General features: G+C 37.1%; 1 protein-coding gene and 2 long non-coding RNA genes across 3 annotated transcripts in view; all 3 read left to right on the forward strand.

The window, feature by feature from the left end:
- Positions 1-3,050: 3,050 nt before the first annotated feature.
- LOC134668415 (uncharacterized) lies at positions 3,051-8,078 on the forward strand. Its single transcript, XR_010098769.1, has 3 exons — positions 3,051-3,208; positions 6,642-6,906; positions 7,776-8,078. It is a non-coding gene; the product is annotated as an uncharacterized LOC134668415 (long non-coding RNA).
- Positions 8,079-9,037: 959 nt separating this feature from the next.
- LOC134668416 (uncharacterized) lies at positions 9,038-9,612 on the forward strand. Its single transcript, XR_010098771.1, has 2 exons — positions 9,038-9,315; positions 9,496-9,612. It is a non-coding gene; the product is annotated as an uncharacterized LOC134668416 (long non-coding RNA).
- Positions 9,613-11,939: 2,327 nt separating this feature from the next.
- LOC134668101 (uncharacterized) overlaps positions 11,940-21,792 on the forward strand; it is a 136,017-nt gene continuing 126,164 nt past the window's right edge. The window contains exon 1 of the mRNA XM_063525591.1: positions 11,940-12,226. Coding sequence (XP_063381661.1) covers positions 11,944-12,226 — 283 coding nt within the window. The 5' untranslated portion in view covers positions 11,940-11,943. The remainder of the gene's footprint in view (positions 12,227-21,792) is intronic.

Consider the following 21,792-nt stretch of genomic DNA (forward strand, 5'->3'; position numbering starts at 1 on the left):
GAATAAAATAAAGATTTAAATGGGGCTCCCATATAACAAACGTGATTTTTGACCAAAGTTAAGCAACGTCGGGAGTGGTCATTACTTGGATGGGGGACCGTTTTTTTTTTGCTTTTTTTTGTTTTTTTTTTTGCATTATGGTACGGAACCCTTCGTGCGCGAGTCCGACTCGCACTTGCCCGGTTTTTTTTCTTCAATTTTTACTCATATTTGTACCATGTAAAGTGCTTTCTTTCCTTTCGCCGTTTCTTTTTACCCAACTGCCGAACATAGGGGTTATCTTTTTTCGTGCGTATGTACATCTAAATATGTAGGTATGTATGTAGGGTATAATTGTTTTCCTCCGTATTTTCTCGGAAACATTCGTATTTGTCATGCTACTTCAGTCAATCTCAGTACTTTTTGCACCGAGACTGACTGAAATAGCAAGACACGTTCGTACGTTTCCGTGAAAATACGAAGGAAAATAATTATGCACTACATCTGGATAGTCTAATTATGTATATGTATACTAGATGATAGAGATATCCTATAAAGGAGTAGGTTTTGTATGTAACTAGGCATAAAATTATGTTCTGCTTACTCCATAATAGGTAAACCACAAATATCACCAAACCGCTGATAGAGAAATACTCTACTGTTATTAAAATGTTTCTTTGCCCGCAGTCAATGTCGTTTTGCCGGCCGCCAATGCTGTACGAAAATTCTTTCCCGCCGCGTCTTATACATTATGTTTCGCATCATATTACGAGTCTTTCTTATTATAAACTAGTAGGTAATATAAATTTATTTCATCAATTACCTACTTCATCATCATCATCATCATCATTTCAGCCTATTTACGTCCCACTGCTGAGCACAGGCCTCCTCTCATGCGCGAGAGGGCTTGGGCTATAGTCCCCACGCTAGCCCAATGCGGATTGGGATTACATACTTCATTTTTTTTTTTTTATAACTCTAAGCTATTTATTCGTACCCAATGTTTAAATAATTATTTTATAATTCTAGTATTTTTCTCCACTAAGGTATTCGCGACACAGGTTGGCAACTGTATCATTAAAAAAATATATGGATGAATCTAAATTGCCTAGTTTGACATTAAAAAAAAAGAGGCACTAAATTCTAAATAGCAGACTACTCAGACTAGATTGTATCACGCGATTAAAATGTGATTATCAACAATTAAGCGGATGAATCGAGATTGCATAATTTCAAAACCAGTCCAAACCAGAATGAAAAAATAGTTTGTCTCCAACTCGAACAGACCGACCGCTTAAATGAGTCCTCGTCTGCGCGGTATGGGGGCGACGGGGTAGGACGACTAAGGGCGGCGGGGAAGGTGCGGGCGGGTGTACGCCTGCAGACTATTGAAGTATTTACTACTACTAGAGTGCTTACTACCCACGCCACGTGGGGAGAACATGATAGTAGCTTTTAAAGAGATATCAAAGGACACTCAATTTTATCGGTGAAGACATAAGATTGAATTTTTATTGGGTTAGATCCAGTCTGTGTAGACCGGAAAAATGTTCTAAATTACCATACTGGCGCGGTTGCCAAGAGGACGCAATGGAACCTGATTTTCGTTCGGAGATGGACAATTGAAAAGTCATTGAACTTGTTCGGCTGTACATCCCCTTGGACACACGGGTAAGAAAAAGACAGGAAATATTTGTAGTGATTATAAATATAGGTTTACAATTGGTCAGTATAAAAGCGTTACTTAAGGAGAGGAAAGTGAAAGAAGAACTGCTGTTAAAGTAAAGCGAAAGGACTTCGCCACTTGGGTAAGGTTAAGGATCAACAGTTTCATTTTGACGGAGCAGCACGTTTGCAATAGGTACTATATATAGAGGTATATCTATCGGTTCTTAATGTTCCAACTTTACAAGACTCCGGATTTCCCCAATCTTGAAATCTTTCCTCTCTTAAGAGTTGTAACGAGGAAGCTTGAGACAGAGTTTAACAGACGTGATTATAATCACGTAGGTACCTTTTGAGTGTTTACCGCAAAATCCAAACAGGTCGAAGTCAGGTTGAATATATGAGTCGGAGATCACTTTCCAGTTAACTACAAAATCGAAGAATATGGGCATCAACAAATATGACCTTCCTGAAGAGTTGTAACGAGGAAGCTTGTGACAGAGTTTAACAGACGTGATTATAATCACGTAGGTACCTTTTGAGATTTTACCGCAAAATCCAAACAGGTCGAAGTCAGTTTGAATATATGAGTCGGAGATCAACACTTTCCAGTTAATTACAAAGTCGTAGAATATGGGCATTAACAAATATGACCTACCTATCATGGCCAAGTGATGGTGCAAGTAGTCGGAGTGCTGGGTAGAACGTCATGCGATGCGAAGGGTCCTTATCAGTGCCAGGCGTGACTCACTCCGCGATTTCGTCGCTTTGCTACGCTACAGGTAGCTAAAAGTACATCCGTTCCACACCAAATTTTGGTGGCTATTGCCATAAGCCGCGCGTGGCGCTGTCGCCACCTAGCGGCCATATCTGTCCTGATCATACCAGACGCGTTTTGTTAGAGAGTGAGTCTTCTGGACCTAGTACTATTATTTATTCTGTGTATATTTTTTTATAGGTGCCAGCATTTCTCGACCTTATTGGTCTGGACAGTGACATTCATGTTTGCAGTGTTTGGGGTTGAAGCTCTGCTCTGGGGCCGTGGGGCCAAGTCTAGATGCTTTTAGTGTCCAAGGGGCTTTATTTCTCCCAGTAGATCAGGTTTGCTATCCAGCGTGGCAATTCAGCCGGCTATCTGGGAATTCTCCCTAGCGACCACTAAGGCATTTTTCAGAATATCTGTTCTTTTGCCCAAAATGCTAATTAAAATAAAATTTGGTAGTCCCCAGTCTTTCCAATTAATTCCACGAGGACTTGGTTTCGTGGATATAGTAAAATATATTACAAATAAAAAATGGAAAAACCTTGGAAAATAATAAACTGATTCCATCACGTTGTTTATACTTAAGGCTAGGTACTATATATGTGACGTCACGCGGGGAACCGGTGTCCATACATATATACCGGCGCGCGCGCCGCCGCGACAGTTGGACTAACGTCTTTTCCCCATTCGGCCGTCTAAATTGTTTTTTTCGGAATTTCTTTTATTACTTTTATACAAATTGTATGTGTCAATGACAAGATCGAAGAGAAAGTTCGCGATCACCGACAAATTTCTCCCAAGGTCAGTAAAAAGACAAAAATGGTGTTAAAATACATTTCTATTTATTTAATTCTAAGGACATGATCTTTGTCAAGGCTTTAGAGTTAGACCAAGCTAAGTTGCCAAAGATTTTGATAACATTGACTGTGCAAGTGTTATTTTAAACGTCAAATTTCTATGAAGTTATGAGTTTAAAATTGGATTCCTTTGTAAAAATAACTTCATTAGTAATCTGTTTCCAATAGCTTAACATACTTTAAACTGGTATTTAATGGTTTTGTTTTGCTTAAACTACTTGTACACGCGTCGCTGATTTGCCAACTATTCGTAACTTTCGGTTTGAAGAACAAGTATAATATATTTCACACTAAAAACATCCAAAATGTGTGTTGTAATACTTGTAAAGCAACAAAAAACGTAATTAATAATAAATGTCTCCTTGAAGTGACTCGGCCCTGTGTTGGTTCATGCGTTACGGGTTATACTTTTTAGGTTTGTAGGTATGGGTGTGACCCTATTGTGGAGATGAGGTAAAACAAAGCTCACTTTATAACACCTATTTATTACGACTCCAATATATATCAGAAGGTTACGATAATAGATAACACAACAAAATGATTAAAAAAATAGGTATATTTAATTAATATGTATAAGGTAGTGCCTGAGTCACCCCTCCAAAAAAAATTCAGCCGGCGCCCAAAGTTCTTAAAATTTAATTCTTTAAACTAGTGGGCTCTTATTAAATGCTTGAAAACATTTAATTCAATACGACGGATTTCAAATATATATAATTATTGTTAAAACGATGCGATGCTGATATTCGGTGAAATGGAAAAAGAAATACTCTGAAACATTGAGCCTGATAGCGAGTGTGGATATAATTGGCCCTTAATTTTACAAAAACCTATTCGCGAGGTGTATTTGCTGACAGCGTCAGTACCCCAAAATCAACCAGCAAATACCTTCTCCTAAACATGAATTCCGTAAATTCCGTATGTGTGTTATACTGCCTCATTTGGCACAAGTATTGATGGTGTCTGCCAAGAGCCAGGGCAACAAGTGCGCTCATTGTTTTCTATTTCCTAAACTTTGCCAATGCTAAACAAGAGAAAACACCGGCTGTTAGGCTATCTTCCAGGGTTTATAATAGCAGCTTGCTATGTTAAGTTACACATAGCATTTTATATATATTTTTCAACATGGACCGTATATTAATGATGCAGCAAAACATATTTTTTTGTTAATATCAAAGAGAATATAACACTACGTATTTTCTAGGGTCCGTTTAATTAAGCTAACACTTCCACACTTCTTTTTTATCACAAAGTCAGTGCAGAGTTAACTTGGTCCTACTCGATATCTATAACATTAAGATGATTAAGTTCAAGTCAGTTTTGAATAACTCACTAATGACAGCCATAGTTATTGGAACTACAAGTATCTGGTCTTTAAAATGAAATAAATCACACTCCAAAGGTACAAAAACTGTATGATGTACCTACACACAGACCATGTCAGAATCATATCGATATTTTGTCACCCAAAACCCAAATCTTGCAGATCTAATCGTGAAAATACCATTTTCCATTGCAACACTGCATTTCTATAATATCTAATATATGGCGGTTTCCCTTTTGCCCTTAATTGTATCAGTAAATTACACAATACTTATTTACAATCCGAGCGAAGCCACACCATGTTCGTTCGACTCATAGAACCGGTTGCGTTATCATCCATATAAATGTGCTGTTCTCTCATGCGCCTTATGCGTGTTCTTGTTTTTCTATTAATTTCATTTATATTCAATTTTATTTTAAGAACCATTTACGTCTAACGATCTGAGGTTATTTCCCTCAAAAAGCAACGGCACCTTATATAAAAATCTCAGTCTATGTCATGGTCAGACATAGAATTTTTGGCAAAAAAGAGTTCTTGACAAAATGAACGATAGGGGCTATTCATAAATTACGTCATTTCAATTTAAGGGGGGGGGGGGTCTGCGCATCAGATGACGGTAGCATGAAGTAGGATGAAATGGGGTCATTTGAAGCATGATTTTTGGATGATTATAGGAGGGGGGGGGGGGGTCAAAAATCGTCAAAAATCGATGACGTAATTTATGGACAGCCCCATAGATAAATCTTACAGTCGTAGATTAGTAAATAGAAGAGCATATAATGTGCTGTATTTAACTAATCAAGAAGTTTCAAGCATTTACAAATTAAGCTCAGACATAGCCCATTTGTCAGTGAAAAAAGGCAGCAAAATTGAAAAAACAATGTACCTAGGCGCGAACGGTTGATATTTCATAAAAAAATGAATTCCTCGCCTTTTTTCTACTGACAAGTTGGGTGTGTTGCAGTATATATAATTTATAAAAATGAAAATCTAATTCAAGTGTACAATGTAGATGCACTCGACATTTAATTAGATATATTAATTGTTTTATGTATCTTGGCACTGAAATGCCGTTACACTGTAAAATAATTGATATAGTCAGACCGTAAAAAGTCTGCAGCGATTTTGATAGCCCACGCAGTGCAAGTGTCATTTTAAACGTCAAACTTCTATGAAATTATGACGTATACATAACACTTACACTACGTGGGCTATCAAATCTGCTGCAGACTTTTATTGGTGCGACTATATTTCTAACCACACCATGGATAACAAAGTAAGCTTGCACCGGGACACGACAAACAGGTTTCATTCTGATGAGAATATGCAAATAGTTGCATCAGCCCATCGGTCCGGTTTGTATGCAAATCCAAAAACTTGGATTTATGGTAAACCTACATCAACATAACATTTCTAATTTCGAAAACAACTCGATTCAATAACGATCCCATATTTACTTAAGTTGTTTCAAAAGCGTTACTCTCGTAATGGGATTGTTTATCGAATAGAACGAGTTATATGAATTAAACATTATGGTTAAATGTCCCAGTAAATATCGGAATGTCCTGACCTGTTCCTCGTCGAGGATTGTAGCTGACATAATTTGATATTCAATATTATAATATGTATTTTTACCTTATATTCTATCCGGCTCGAAGGACCATGTTAATAAATATTTAAGTAGCGGGCAGACTTGATATTTTATACGAATAATATGCTACTGCGATGATGGAGCTGGAATACCGACAACCACAAGCAATTTCTGATGATAAAATACACACCCAATGGATTTTGGTTATTTTCTATGAGTAGAAAAGTAAATTATAAAAGATTCATCATCACTGCTGAACATAGACCTCCCCCTTTTTTGGGGGTGAATGCCATAATCGCCACGCTTGGCAGGCGGGTTGGCTATCGCAGTCGAGTACACCGAATTTGAGGGACGCTGCTGCCCGTCCACCGGTGGTCTTGGACGTGGTTTAAGGACATACCCCCGGGTCCGGGTATAAAAGATTATTTATATCAAAATTAAACGCAAACTTGTATTTCATTCCAGGCTTGCTAAAAACTTGTGTACCCGCAAGGGTAGTCGTCGAGCGAACACCGGCAACCGCTTGGAACACGCGGTGCTCACCCACATTCAGCACGTGCCTTAGCTTCTCCCCCCTCCGGCCGCCCCTCATCAACCATCTCGCTTCCACCGGCTCCGCTGTACAACGACAGAAAGAGATCGCTGCTAGCATGGCCCGCGGCGACGAATCCAAGACTGCCACCAAGGCTAACCACGCGTGTAAACACTTAGATGTCACTGGTCCCATGAAGTGAGTACCTGAAGTTATTCTGGTTGATTTTCGGGCTTGAGATGGAATATGCATATATATGTCGGCGGCCGATCGTAAGATCAGGTATATCGTGAAATTCCTAGGCATATCGTGAAACGTGAAAATCTTTGGCTCGTTCTCTGAGTCGTCGGAGCCCCGCTATGCGGGGCTCCTATTTCGGGGCAGTTTGACCTTCGGGCATCTGAAGCAACCTAACGAACCTATCTTACCTATATATTGGTTTAATGTGACTTATCCTCAAAACAATACACAGGAACATTACGATCTGCCTGATCTTACGATTGGCCGCCGACATATACAAAAGATGCTTTACTGCTGTCTATTGACAAACCAACCAAAGCGATTCAATTTAAAATTGAATCTAAACCCTGGTCATCATCAGGAAAAGTGACGACCATTTTGTATTTATTCAACTAACTTTTGAAATCAAGATTGCCAAGGAGGTTCCAGTGCAGTGGCATAACGTTTTTACTGTCGTAAAATACTTATAATCTTGGAAATGCTGTTTAAGAATACGAGCCAACAAACAGTGTATTATGTCCGATTCCATGTAGTACCAATTTTCTTGAATGAGACGGAATTATGCAGCTCATCCGGCTTGGTAACGTCTCATGGGGAAATTGAGTCTTAAGGGGCCCACATAATACCAGTTTGCCGGACGATATCAGCCTGTCAGTTAAACGCAAACGGTCACCGAACAACTGACAGGCTGATACTGACAGAGTGTATTTCAAAGTCCCTTTACACTTATCCACGACAATACTATTTTGGAGACATTTGCAGACTCATTCTTAATATTTTTGGTACAGCCCTCTTCCTATACTCAAATAAATTCCTTGTTATTTCAGAAAGCCTTTCGCATCACCCGCTCCAAAGAAGGAGGAGAAGAAAGAAAACTACGGGTCCTTTGGCCAGATGTTCAAAAACAAGAAAAACTTTACGGATATGCACTTCTGCTGAGCCGGATCACGCATCATCATCATGTCACATCCAGATTAACCAAATATTTGTAACTTACCGACAATAAAGTCGTGAAACTGTGTGCAGTGTTTGTGACAATACTTTCTCTTCGTATAATCATTGGGGTAGGTTTTTCTTACTAACGTTGTCATGTATTCATTATTAACAGATTAAAGGTTCATCATTTGCAAGGAATTTTTGTTATGACCTAAAGGGGACCACCAATACCCAATAACTTCGAGAAGACACTGGCCGAAAATACAGTTATCAGATGATAAATCATAGGCAATGCCTCATAGCTAAAAGGTTACTTATGATGGACTTACAAAATTAAAGGATTAAAATCTTGTTAATTAAGATGCCTTACATAAAATACGTAGACTTGTCTGGGGTTAATTGATAAGTTCACTTATTAATTTTGGTAGGTATAGAATAAACATTAGGTAGGATTTATACTAGAGATGCCCCGAATAGTGAATTTGGCCGAATACCGAATATTCGGCCCCTCTCTCGGCCGAATACCGAATATTCGGCAACCGAATATTCGGCATGACATGCGATCAATCAATCAATCAATCAACATTTATTCAGCAAATAGGCCACAAGGGCACTTTTACACGTCAACATTGAATTTACATAAAAGCAAAAATAATAACATCAACAATTTTATAAAATAAAACTAACAATTCAATCTAACGTATTACAATTACTAAGAGATGTATATGGTCTCTTAATGTCGAATTACATACAAAATACAGATAAAAAAACACACACAAAAAAATCTATAATATTTAGAGGTGTAAATGTCTCTAGGTGTCAGAACTATAAGATTATATAGTTTATCAAGTTATCCTTAGAGATGTATAAGGTCTCCAAGAGTCAATATCCTGTATAATTAATACATTCATTAAAAGAAAAGAAACATACGAGAACAGAATGAGGCGTCTCACTGTAATTAATTAATAAAAGTTACTAAGTATAATAGCTCGTGTTAGCTTAACAGACCAGTCTCCACAAACAGCACCCGTTCACGAGTATGACGCGTATCTCAGCCATCGCCTCCCTCAACCTTCATTCGGGAAAGTGGCGACCCGATCAACAACGCCACCGTAAGCAAAGACTTTTAAGCGAGCATGACATTTTAAGCGAGCGAACATTTTGAGTCCTAATTATTATGAAAACTGTGCGCTAACAAAGCCCAACGTTTGCTAAGATATATTTTTATGTTGAACAGAATTAATGAATGTATTTAGAGTCAATCAAATCCGACCCATGATAAAAATGAAATATTTAGTTATCAATAAATGCTCAAAAACGTGCCTTCGTATTTAACTAGTTTCCAAGAATACATTTGAAATATTAAATATACCTAGTGCTTGGTTATTTTTTGGTATATTTTTCTTTTTAGGTAGGTGCAACAGATATTCGGTATTCGGCCGAATAGTAGGCAACATTCGGCCGAATACCGAATATTCGGCAAAGTGGCCGAATAGGCCGAATACCGAATAGTTGCCGAATATTCGTGGCATCTCTAATTTATACTTTTTTTTTTATTTATTTGGGGCCAATGGGGCATAAACACATAGGGCAGCATCAATGTAGGAAAAGTCAAAGTCAATATATACTGGATAATCGAAAGTCCAGCTTTGCTGTCACAATTGAAATATAATTTTAAGTTTTTAAAGCACAAGTCACAAGCTGAATAAAACAAACCTGTGCCAAACATTTTTATCTTTTTGTCGCAATCCCGTGCAGTCCCAATTAGTGTTCGGACAAATCAACTTTCAACTTTTTCTTCCCCTATGTCGTATCTACTTTAACCGCTGTTCAAATTTGAGTTTTATTTTAAGACCCATAATGGTTCCTTTTCAATTATAAAATCGAATAAGGTGTGAAATGGGAGAGTAGGCAGTCGAAATTGAGATTTTGGCTCAGCGATATGGACCTGGGCTTGATAGGTTTTATTTATGGAAAAGGCTGTCGGAATATTATCATTGTAAAACTGAGTTTTTTGAATGATGAAAATGAATACGTAGTTGAAGCCTGTTACGTATTTTGTGGCTAGTAAAAAACTACTACTAATAGTACTTGGTGTTAATAAACACGTTAAATAATGGATTACTTAACAGTGCATATATAGGCCTAAGTAAGATAAAGTTTATGTTTTTTATTCATGTCAAAAGTGGATTCTGGGTCTCCAATCTCCATCTACAAACTCTGTGGCACTAACACTACTGACAGGCCAAAAATCCTTTGCATAAACCTTTTTGTTTATATTGCTGACGGGAAACAGAAAAAATTAAACACATTTCTATCTAAATTCCACAAAAGATATTGAGATGTTCGGCACCGGCAGCAAATTGATATCTTTATGCGAGCTATGCTTTGGAAGAAAATATTTTTGTTACAGGGAATAAAGACACTGAGTAACTTTTCTAAAGGGAAATCAGTGGGTATAAAGGTTGGGTTACAACAATCCAACGACATTGTTGGACCGCATTGTGAACCGGTATTCTTATTTTGAAATTATGTAGTGCAATTTTTGATATTTTTTTGACACGAACTTGACGTCTTGCGCGGTGCTATTTCGTGCGCATCAATCAGCCCGAGCGGTCGTATCATATCAATATCAGAAATATAACAGATTTTAAAATCAGAATACCGCTCTATTATTAGAACTTGATAAGTTGAGTGACAGCGGCGATCACTCTATCGCCGTATAAAAATCCTAATGATTATTTATATTTATTTATTTATTGGGGGACTAAAGGTTTTGAACAGACATTAAACAATTTCTAGGGATAATACACCTATTCTAGACTCATACAGAGAAATACAGGCGGAGCAACATCAGTTAAATGTATGATGGCTTTCCTTTAGCTGCTGTTGAGGTCTAGTCTTCCGTGAATCGAAGCTTTGCGCAAACCAGAGCTTACTTATAGAAGTCAGAATTTTGTTACCGTATGCAGGTGTATACAGGGTGCACACACACTGTATACGTAGCGTGTGAGTCCTACTAGTGTCAGCATCTTCTTTGTGCTATGTGTTAAGGAAATCTATACTTTAATCCAGAGTAATAAGAGCTTTAAAAACTCATACATGGGTTGATAAGGTTGTAGTTCGGAGATGCGTGGATACCGCAGCATCCAGCCTTATAAATAATTCAGAGCCTTTGTTTGCCTGCCGCTGCACGTTCGCTCTGTTTAATTCAATGAAACTTGCTATTCTTAAGGCTCGCTATTTCGGTTTATTAACTTTGTATAGGTACTTGATGTTTTTCTTTCAATAAAATATTCGACTATAGCTGCTTCTTTTTTAATGCCACAAAAACTTATTTATCGAGCCCTTTAGTAGAGATGAGAAAAAAAGTTAAAGTTTATAACTCTTTAAATTTTAATTTCCATTGTTTCAATTTTCCGCAATAGTCCGGGATACCTATCGACCGTGATGCTGCGACCGGGCACGGGCAATGCGCGCGCAAACAGCCAGTGCTGGCGATGCCGCCACAGCACCGCAATAATTAAAAAAAAACTTTAAAAAGTAACTTCAACTGGAATTGAGCGCGGCGTTCTAATTCAAATGGTTCATTTGTTTTTGTGTTCGAATTGGATTGTTAGGTAGATGGAGTTTGATAAGTTTAGTTTTTTTAGCGCTTTTCAATGCTTTTTAGAGTAGGTATACAAAGGCATGTTTTTTTACCTATTAAAAATATATCGCCACCAGTGTAATAAAATAAACAATTGGATTTGCTTTCAATACAAAAAATTCCAAAATCACAAAGTGGAAATTACCTTTAATTCGAAATACCTATGCTCAAAGAAAAATTTTATAAACAGCGAGTTCACATATAAGTATATTTTAAAATTACAGCTTTTTGCTGGCTTTAGCTAACCTTAGTTTTGTATAAACATTTGCTTTACTTAGATTGTATTATGTATTAATCACATCAGCAAACAATAAGTCCTATTAGCAAAGCTAGCAATAAAAGTGGAAACCTTGAGTTCCTAGTTTAACTTCCCCATTAGGTCACAACTGTTAGAAGGAAAGCAGTAGGTAATGCCTATGAATGCGACAAAACAAACATTTATGGCCCTAACCGCCAAAACGGGCCTAAAATCAGTTCCTTTATCGATAAGAGCCGGTCTGCGGCAGTGCCGCTCCGTCAGACGCCGCATGGCCGAGCGCGGCAAACACCGCGTCGCGCCCGCCCCGGCGCCGACCAAGAAACAGTACGCTTACGTGCCGTGCCCCCGGTCCGAGGAGGTCGGCACCGAGTTCGCCCTACAGCTCCGCAGGGAGCCGGCGCCGCAGCCCTTGCCCGAAACACCACAGAAATCCGGTGAGTTGGCCAAAGGAACTCGTATCCAGGGTTTAAAAAAAAAGTTCGGCGGGAAAAGTTTCAGTGCAGTGAAAAAGTTTGTAAAAGTGCGGAAGCTTTCATTGTCATTTTCGGTAAAAGCAGGTAAGTGATTTTTGTTTCTTGACCGGACGTACAAAGTGTTCAAGCTAAAATAATCTAACGGATATTCACATTCGCGACTGTTGGGTACATTTATTTTTATAACGCTGCGATGCGTAATGTAAACAAAATAAAACCGGTAATTAATTTGGTTGGAGATTGTTATGACAGCACTTTGAAAGGCCCCTCCAAGATGGCGTCGGTGGCATCAGCTGTCACGGTTTTTCCCGCCAACGTGTGCTTTTAAAATATTTGCGTTTAACATTGCAAAGTATTTTTAACGCCGGCAATGAGTGAAAATATGATAATTTTAAGGTAACAGGTGCATAAATATGTAGTTTGCTCTGAATAAAACTTTGATATTTTAAATTCCATGAAAAACTTGAGATGAAGATGAGTTTTATAAGAAAACTACCTACGAGAATATTCTCCGCCTTCAAAGCACATTCAAACTTCTTGTTTTATTTGTAGTTTAGCTGTTACGGTAAGTATAGTTTTAAAATATCCTGTCAAGACATTTAATAAAATTCACGAACCTTACACTGAAACTATTCAGGACGAATAGACCAAAAGTGATTCTGCCAATGCAATTGAAGTTTGTCAAACTGGTAACAACAAACGTAGCCATAATAGATATTATTGTGTTTTAATATATTGTACAAAAAAATTAATAGGTGTTTTTCAACATTAAATAAAAAATAAATATTTTATTATTGCATAAAGAATCCCATGGAATTTATCCCAACAGTGGTTTAGAAAATTCACAGCATCACCGTTTGTCGTTGCTTTCGTTGATTTACTTTTCCTTAGCTTAGATTTTCATCAAAATAGAAAAAAAATGGAGTTATAATAGGTATAGAGAAAGTTCCAATCGTAATCAATTTACTAAATAAGAAATCTTATTTAATCAATTGAACTCGTAGGGCTAATAATAGCTTGCTCTTACGCACGCATAGTGACCGCAATTAAATTAGTTGTCGTTTGGCACACCGCTGTGCTGCTTGTTGCACTATTTATGCATTTCAGTAGAACTAATTATTTACCTTATCTATACTTACTTAAATAATGAATGACCAGTTATATAGTAGTAAATAGACGGTTTAAACTTTGAAAGCTTTTCATTTCAAATCATCTTTAGGTTAATTTAGAGAAACTGCATTTCCAATAGCTTAATATGTATTTATAATAGGTACTAATAACTAAAAAGTTATTAATCGTAGAAGAGGTGTAAAAAATAATCATTTGATCATTCAATTACATATAAAAGGATGATGGTTTATTATCTGGATAAAAAAGTAATGTATGATTACTATAACAGAATCAGATATGTATCTAAAAGCAACTGATACCTAGTCTGAAATGCGATTGGTCACATATGGTCAGGTGTATTCTGGTTAATACTGATACTCACGAAACGATGCAACATGCGTCTCTGAAAGAATATTAGTATGCCGCGCATGTAAAGGCAAGTGAGTGGGCGCCTTAAATATATCTTTACGTATAGGTAGTACTGTCGTTAATATAAATAAACCAGCACGATGGACTAGGTCTATCTGTGTCTATGTCGATGGGAACGATCCGTTGAAATTAGTTGAAAATTGAGTACATACGCTAGTCTAAATAGGTATAGTCTTTTGATTTTCCGAAGCTGTTGTGGCTTTACCATGGCCTGAATGGCTTTAAGCTGGGCTGGGCTGAGTTTCATTCCTGATAGCGCGTTCTTAATTAGTATTTAGTCATTATTAATATAGCCTGTCCTTATTTATTTTTCTAGCCTAACTAATAACATTTAGCACTTTATAAACAGAAATAGATGTCATACAAGTATATCAACGAAAAAGTGGTGAAAACCGGAAAATATTTGATAAAATATTCTCAATTTACCCACCTGCAATACTAACGCCACCGCTATTTAACACTTTTTGACGGACACTTTTAGATACACGGAAAGGGTTTTCTTATCTCTACCCTCCGTATCTTGAAGCCAAGGAAAACCTAGTACTTTAATATTTTACCCAATCACAGACATTTGATTCCATGATTGAAAGCAATGAAATACCACTAATACCAGTAATGATAGCAACAACCGATGTCACAAGTCAAACCGCACGAACGGTTTAAAAGAGCTTGGTATTATGAAATGAGCCCGAAGGGGAATCCGCATTGCGTCGCAGGCTTTGTTATCTTCGCGCTAACTACCACATGGGCTTACAAATATATCGGTGTACGTGCTCTCGTAAATATGATGGGCCTTATTTAATTGTCGACAGAAGTATAGGTCGTGACGTGGAAAATTAGTACTAGTCCATAATGTCTAATAAAACAGGTAAATCTGGAACGAAAAATTGCCACGACTGATACCTTACCAAAAAATTTAAAACTATGTGGAAACTAAAATTGTTTAGTAACAATTGATGATTTATGAAACTGGACGCTAACATGATGTGGTTATGGGTGATTTTCGGATTTACCGGTCGTTCGGATGTATTCGGCAGAATTACGCGAAATAAAACTTACTCTACCTAGGCAGGTATAATGTAAGTAGAGCTGGCGGCTACCTCGCACAACGTATCAGCCGGCCTAGCCAAGGTTACAAACGCTATCGCTTCGACAACGAAAACCATTATGTCTCTCTATCACTCTTCCATATTAGTGCGACAGTGACAGTTGCGTTTCGATCGCTACGGAGCGTAAGCGATCGGCATCTTGGCTACGCGGCCAGTATTGCGATACAGCGGGGGAAAGCCGCCAGCATCCTTGGTACAATGCCTCAGGGGCCTATTTTAGATTTAAGCTAGTTATTAATTTCGTTTAGTTGTACCACTGTATATATATTGTTTGTAAATAAATGATTTTTATTATAGTAGAACTTCAGACTTTTGAATATCAAGATCCGTACTTAAATATGCAGGTCTGTGTCTAGTCCTAATCTAGTCTTGGGACCTGAAAGTTTAATAAGGCCAGTCCCCGTGGGTCGTGTCAGATTCGATGGTTTAAGGCTATTTGAACTTACAAAGTAATAGTTTGCTAGAAGGGTTGTATTTGAGGTGCGCACAAAAATATGTTCACCTTCGTAGATATCAGGCAATGTCGCTACAAGGAAGAATGACAGTTTGCATTAAATTGAGTCTGACAGCCCTACCTATTTAAGTACCTACTCCCCAAGTCCGCAATCTCTAAAATGGCGGAAAATAACCCCTATATCTCAGGATTATTGAACATTTACAAACAAACAAAACAATTTTATTAAACAAAAATGTTTTCTGTGTACAAACCCCATATTATGCACATAACTACCGACCAATTTTCTGAGCTACTTGTAAACACAATATCATTCTCATAGGACGGAATATATGTAATATCATGACGCCATTGCAGTAAATGGCATGTGGCGCCTCATATCAGTTAACCGGAAGTGGACTATTCCAGGATGCAATGAAACCTCCCCGTTTCCGTTTCCTGATTTCAATTATTTAATTATAGTTGTGGAAGAGAATATAACCACTGAAGCTTTGTTTGTGTGATTTATAATAGGATTTGTATTGTTTCAAGAAAGCGACGATAATGCTTTCGGAAACTGACTTTGGTTTAGCATGTAGGATAAAGTACACTATTGTTGGCACCTCACCAGAGGTAAGTGATACAAGTATAAATTCAGACCTTATTTTAAGAATAATAGATAGGCTCTTAGGCTCCATGGACTGATAATATGTTTCAGTCCCAATCATTGGGTAGTTTACCTTATTTGTTTAAGATACAAAGTTGGTAGGTACCTACAGCTCATTCTGTGTCAAAGACCAAGCGTATACCGAATTAGGTCGGTAGATACAAAATTCTTAAAATTTGAGCAAGTTGGTACTCTACTGTGTAGGAGAATCGCTTTCGTCGACACATTTTTGCATGTCATCTAACCTTTTAGTGGGAATTATACTTTACTTCATTTTGAGTGGGAATTATAATTTTCTGCCAATTAATATAATATCAATTTCACAATCTAGCTGCGGTAATTCGAAGTACCTACAGGCCACTAAAATCAGCATATACAAGTATAGTTATGTTTAACTCAAAATGAACCTATACAATGAGTAATGATACAAAGCCCGCAAAACATTTGGTGCGCTGAAATAGGTGCATAGGCTTTACTTGTGCAGTTGTGTAAAATGCATTGAAAGTATTGACTGCCTTGTACAATGTACAAATTGTACAATGACATAGTTATTGGTGTTATACCTTTCTGTTCCTCTGAAAAAAAGAACAAAGTTTATAGCTGCTTAATAAGTCAGACGTTGGCGCGCACCGTTAAAATAAGCAAAATTATGTTTTTAATTATTTTCTCGTTGGTTTTAATTATTTTCCAAGATTCCTAGACAGTGAAGCTAAAAAGGTCTCGTTTTTTGTTCTCTTTTATATTTCCTGACTCGGTACATACCTAACATATTTTATTTTTGTGTTATTATTTTCTACCCTCTGGTCACCAATTTGTTATTGACAATAAACAAAGGAAAGTCTTCAATGTGAATATAAATGTAGCCTTCAGTACTTTGGCCATGTCTCTAGGCGAGATAGTATTAGAGCGACTGATCGTACAAGGAAGAGCGGAGGGAACCACCCACAACCACGACCGCTCTGTCAAGGGCGATACGACAGAGAAGAAGAAGTATAATAAATATACTTACTTATTGGAAAAGTGACCAAGCCCTGTGTCAGAGACTGGATACGAACCGGCGTCTTTAAATTTGCGGCTAAAACGCCTTAAGATCTAATGCAAGACTTGATCTCTTTTCCTTTAGCATATGGCATATATTTCTGTGCATTTTTACCCTGGTTAGGCAAAAATTTAAAACTTCTCCAGCCCAATATCCAACATCTTTCCTAAGTAACATTGATGAAGAGCTTCTGAAATTAACACATTTTTCAGGCAAGGCTAGGCAAGATAAGGTCTAACTGTAAGTGGGTAATTTATTTGGCTTCAACACCTCGCAAAATACGTGGCCGTTTATAAACTTAATGCTTGTTATAACTTTGTAAGAGTTGCTGTAACCGTAACGATACATTTCGTACAGTATACATATAGGTAGTTTGGTCTTTCTAAGATGTCAAACTGTATTAGGTACAATCGGAGCCCTTAAAAATTCTAACTCTACTTTGGAACTGATAATTTTTTCCACAAGTTGAATTCATTTTTGAATTATTCTTTGTGTAGGTAAATGTCGCGACAGCAATTTGAAATTAAGTGAAAAATATATTACTGAATCGCAATTAAAAAGGGATTGAGATAGCTGTCAATCCATATTGATTTTGACGTAAGTGTATGGAAATCTGTTATTTCTAATCCCTTTCTGATCGCGGCATGATTATACCTACTCGTTATATCACTTTTAATTTGAATATGTGATTTTCTTCTTGATAACTTACAAATAGGATAGACATAAATAGGTAGGTACCTAATAAATGAATTTCCCCGTATACCTATAGTAAGAGTAAAAGTGCAACACATTAGGATGCAAATTATTATGTTGATGTTCTCTAACTTTCACCTCTTTAAAAATGTAATCCAATTTGCGTAACTTAATTAGCAATTAAGTTTCGCGACTAGTCTTATGTCAAAGTTATAGTGTAATTAACGTTAAATATGTCATGAAGGGGATTTTGTGACCTACTGACCCTTATTTCATTGACAATTTAGTGTGTACTGCTGGGCCGTTAATTTAATCTAATCTATAAGACCAAAGATGCTACCATAAGTATTGTAGGCCACCAAACGAAGGAAAAACAGGGGAAATAATTCGTGTATGAGCGAATTTTGGCATAGTTGTAGGTCAAGGTGCCTTACACAACATATTGAAAGTACTGGTGGATGGGGGGTGTGCTAACCGGTGGAGGGTTGTTAAAAGGTCCCTTTTTTTAGGTTTTCGTAAATAACTCGTAAACGGTGGCTCATAGCAAAAAATGTTCTTATACATAAGTAATCTATATAAAATTGCCTACAAGAAAGATTCCGTACACTTTTTTGCTAGGATCAATATTCAAGAAGATATCAACACGGGAACGTTAATTAAAATCAATTTTGTGGTCTGTTTTTTTATATTTTCGTATATAACTCGTAAAGAGTGGCCAATAGCAAAAAATGTTCTGAAACGTAAATAATCTACACAAAATTTCCTACAAAAAAAATATAGTACACATTTCGCAAAGATCAATATTTATAAGGTTGCTAAAGAAGGAATGTTATTTATAATCAGTTCTAAGGTTCATTTATTTTAGTTGTTCGTAAATAACTCGTAAACGGTAGCTGATAGCAGAAAATGTTCTACAACACAAATAATCTACATAAAATTTTCTACAAAAAATATATTGAATACTTTTCACTAGGCTCAATATTCAAAAAGTTACTAAGCGAGAAAGTTAATTATAATCAATTTTAAAGTATCTTTTTAGTTTTTCATAAACAACTGGTAAACGGTAGCCCATATCAAAAAATGTTCTGTTACATAAATAATCTACATAAAATTTCCTATAAAAAATATACGAAATATTTTTTTCTCGGAAAAATATTTCAAAAAATATAAAAGGGGGAATATTAATTACAATCACTTAGCAGGTCCCTTTTTTTGCTTTTTCATAAATAACTAGTAAACGGTTGCCCATTGCAAAAAAAAACGTTATACTTAAATAATTGTGATAAAATTCTCTACAAAAAATATTATTTATACTTTTTCGCTAGGATCAATATTTCATGAGATATTAAAGGGGGAAATTTAATTTTAATCAATTTGTCTGTTTTTTTTTTTAGTTTTTCGTAAATAACTTGTAAACGGCGGCGCATAGCAAAAATTGTTCTTATACATAAATAATTAACATAAAATTGCCTACAAGAAAGATCTTGTACACTTTTTCGCTAGGATCAATATTTAAAAAGATATAAATAGAATATTTAGAGAGAAATTTAATAATAATCAATCTACACATAATAGTAACTTTATTTTTAAGATTGGGACGTATAGTTCTATAAATAAAATTTCTAATCATCTTCTAAAACTACAAAATCATCATCATCATCATTGCTGACGGTGATTTCGATGAGGGCTCCGTTAGTGCATGAGCCAGAGAATACACCGCAGACACTGGAGCACGAAATTCCTGCTTTCCGGCAGATGCATCGCGCCCCACACCCGGTCGTGCATCGGCAAAATATGGTGTTGAGAATGGAGTCAGGTGCCACTGGGTCGTTGGTTGTCACCCTTTTGACGTTTCCTGCAGTAGTGAAGTCGACAGTAGCATTATTGCAACGCGACAATAATGCCGACTGCATTACTGCCGCAATTGTCAAAATCAATGTTGCTTAGTAGATATTTGCTATTTGCGACAGTAATGCAGTCGACAGTAATGCGGTTGGCAGTAATGTCCCGGTGGAATACTGTAGCAGTAATGCTGGCGTAGTCTGAATCCAAACGGTACCTTAAGGCTGATATGAAAGATGTAGTAGTAGAAATTTTCGCTGTCTTCGGGTAAGTCTCGGTAGCTCAGTTGGCTTGGCAGAACAATGGGTTGGTTCCAGAGTGTATATAATCTTTTTTGTATGAAATTTTATGTAGATTATTTATGTTCATGAATATTTTTTTGTTATGGGCCACCGTTTACGAGTGGGAGCATAAAATTGATTATAACTAACTTACCGGCTTTAATATCTTTTTTACTATTGATCCTAGTGAAAAAGTGTACGGAATCTTTCTTATAGGCAATTTTATGTAGATTACTTATGTACAAGAAATTTTTTTGGTATGAGCCACCGTTTAAGAGTTATTTACGAAAAACTAAAAAAAGGGACCTTTAAACCCCCCTCCACCCGTTAGCACACCCCCCATCCACCAGTACTTTCAGTATGTTGTGTAAGGCACCTTGACCTACAACTATGCCAAAATTCGCTCATACACGAATTATTTCCCCTGTGTGGCTGTTTTTGGTCTTCATTTGGTGGCCTATTGTGGCGGTGGTAATAGTACTGTGACAGTTGCTTATAAAGATACACCTAGTTATACCTGGGTCAAAAACATTATTGTGTTACGTCTTTCCTGTAGACATACACAAGAGTTAAGGGCTATAAAGGTTAATTTTCTTATTTAACCCTTATCCACGTGAAACGGTCCTCCTTTTATATAGAGAATTTTTTCTCTCCTGTGGGCAATAGTTAACAGCTTGTGGGCATGTAAGTAATGATTTTATCATAGTTCTCCAAATAAAAGGAGGACCTTTTCACGTGGATAAGGGTTAAATAAGAAAATTAACCTTTATAGCCCTTAACTCTTGTGTATGTCTACAGGAAAGACGTCACACAATAATGTTTTTGACTCGCCTATAGCAATCTGATCCTGGAAATAAAAACAGGGCTGAAGACCTGGAGCCTGGCTCCCGCGGGCGGGATTGAACCGCTGTCGGCGGGCCGGATTGGAACGCTTCGCGGGTCGGATTTGGCCCGCGGGCCGGGGTTTGGAGAGCCCTGACTTAGGACATAACCGCATGGGCATATCTATCCTAAAAAATATTAAGAATGAGACAAAGAAAACCTGCCACTATTTTTCCCTCAGCAGCTATTATAGCTACAGTTTGCTAGTAATATTAGTAGTTATATTAAGCGGTTGCAAAATAAACAAAAACAGGCTAATTCAGCAACACAACGGTCGTAAAGTTTTTATGCACGCAGACGAGGTTTTTCATTGCGACCCCCGCGGGCCGTGGGCGTTATGTAACCGTACCGCTTTGATGAAAACGTGTACTACATGTCGTACTAACTAGTACACAGGCGGGCAATGAAATGGGGAGGTTTGTAAGGAAAATCAAACAAACTGAGGCGTTTTCATTGCACTTGTGTGTTACCCAAGGGACAGCTAGGGTTGTCACATCAGCTTTATAAAGCTTTATGACTTGACTAAAATAGTGGAATCATCTTATAGTCGCACCAATAAAAGTCTGCAGCGGATTTGATAGCCCACGCAGTGTACTTAAGTGTTATTTATACGTCATAATTTCATAGAAGTTTGACGTTTAAAATGACACTTGCACTGCGTGGGCTATCAAAGTCGCTGCAGACTTTTTACGGTGTAACTCTAGTCAGGTTTAACGTTCTATCCTTTGATAACCATAAAAAACTTTGATTGCTCACGCAAACATTGAATGTTGGAAATTACTGACATCCCGAACTATTCAGGCTGCCGAAATACTGCAGTGTGCATGTTCACTGAGTTGCGAAATTTAACTTACTTCCTTTGTTCGATTTCAAGCCAACATGGTCATAAAGCACCAAAACACAGCGATGGTGCCGAAATATCGGGAGCTCGCTGAAAAAAAATGTAGGTACATTATAAATATGCCGTTTTTATTTGCAGTTATTATTAGGTGTCATTCGGTCAACGTTTGAATAAATCAAATACAGTTTGATCCATTTACCA

The sequence above is a fragment of the Cydia fagiglandana genome, chromosome 10 (assembly GCF_963556715.1).
Source record: "Cydia fagiglandana chromosome 10, ilCydFagi1.1, whole genome shotgun sequence".
In the NCBI taxonomy this organism is placed as follows: Eukaryota; Metazoa; Arthropoda; class Insecta; order Lepidoptera; family Tortricidae; genus Cydia; species Cydia fagiglandana.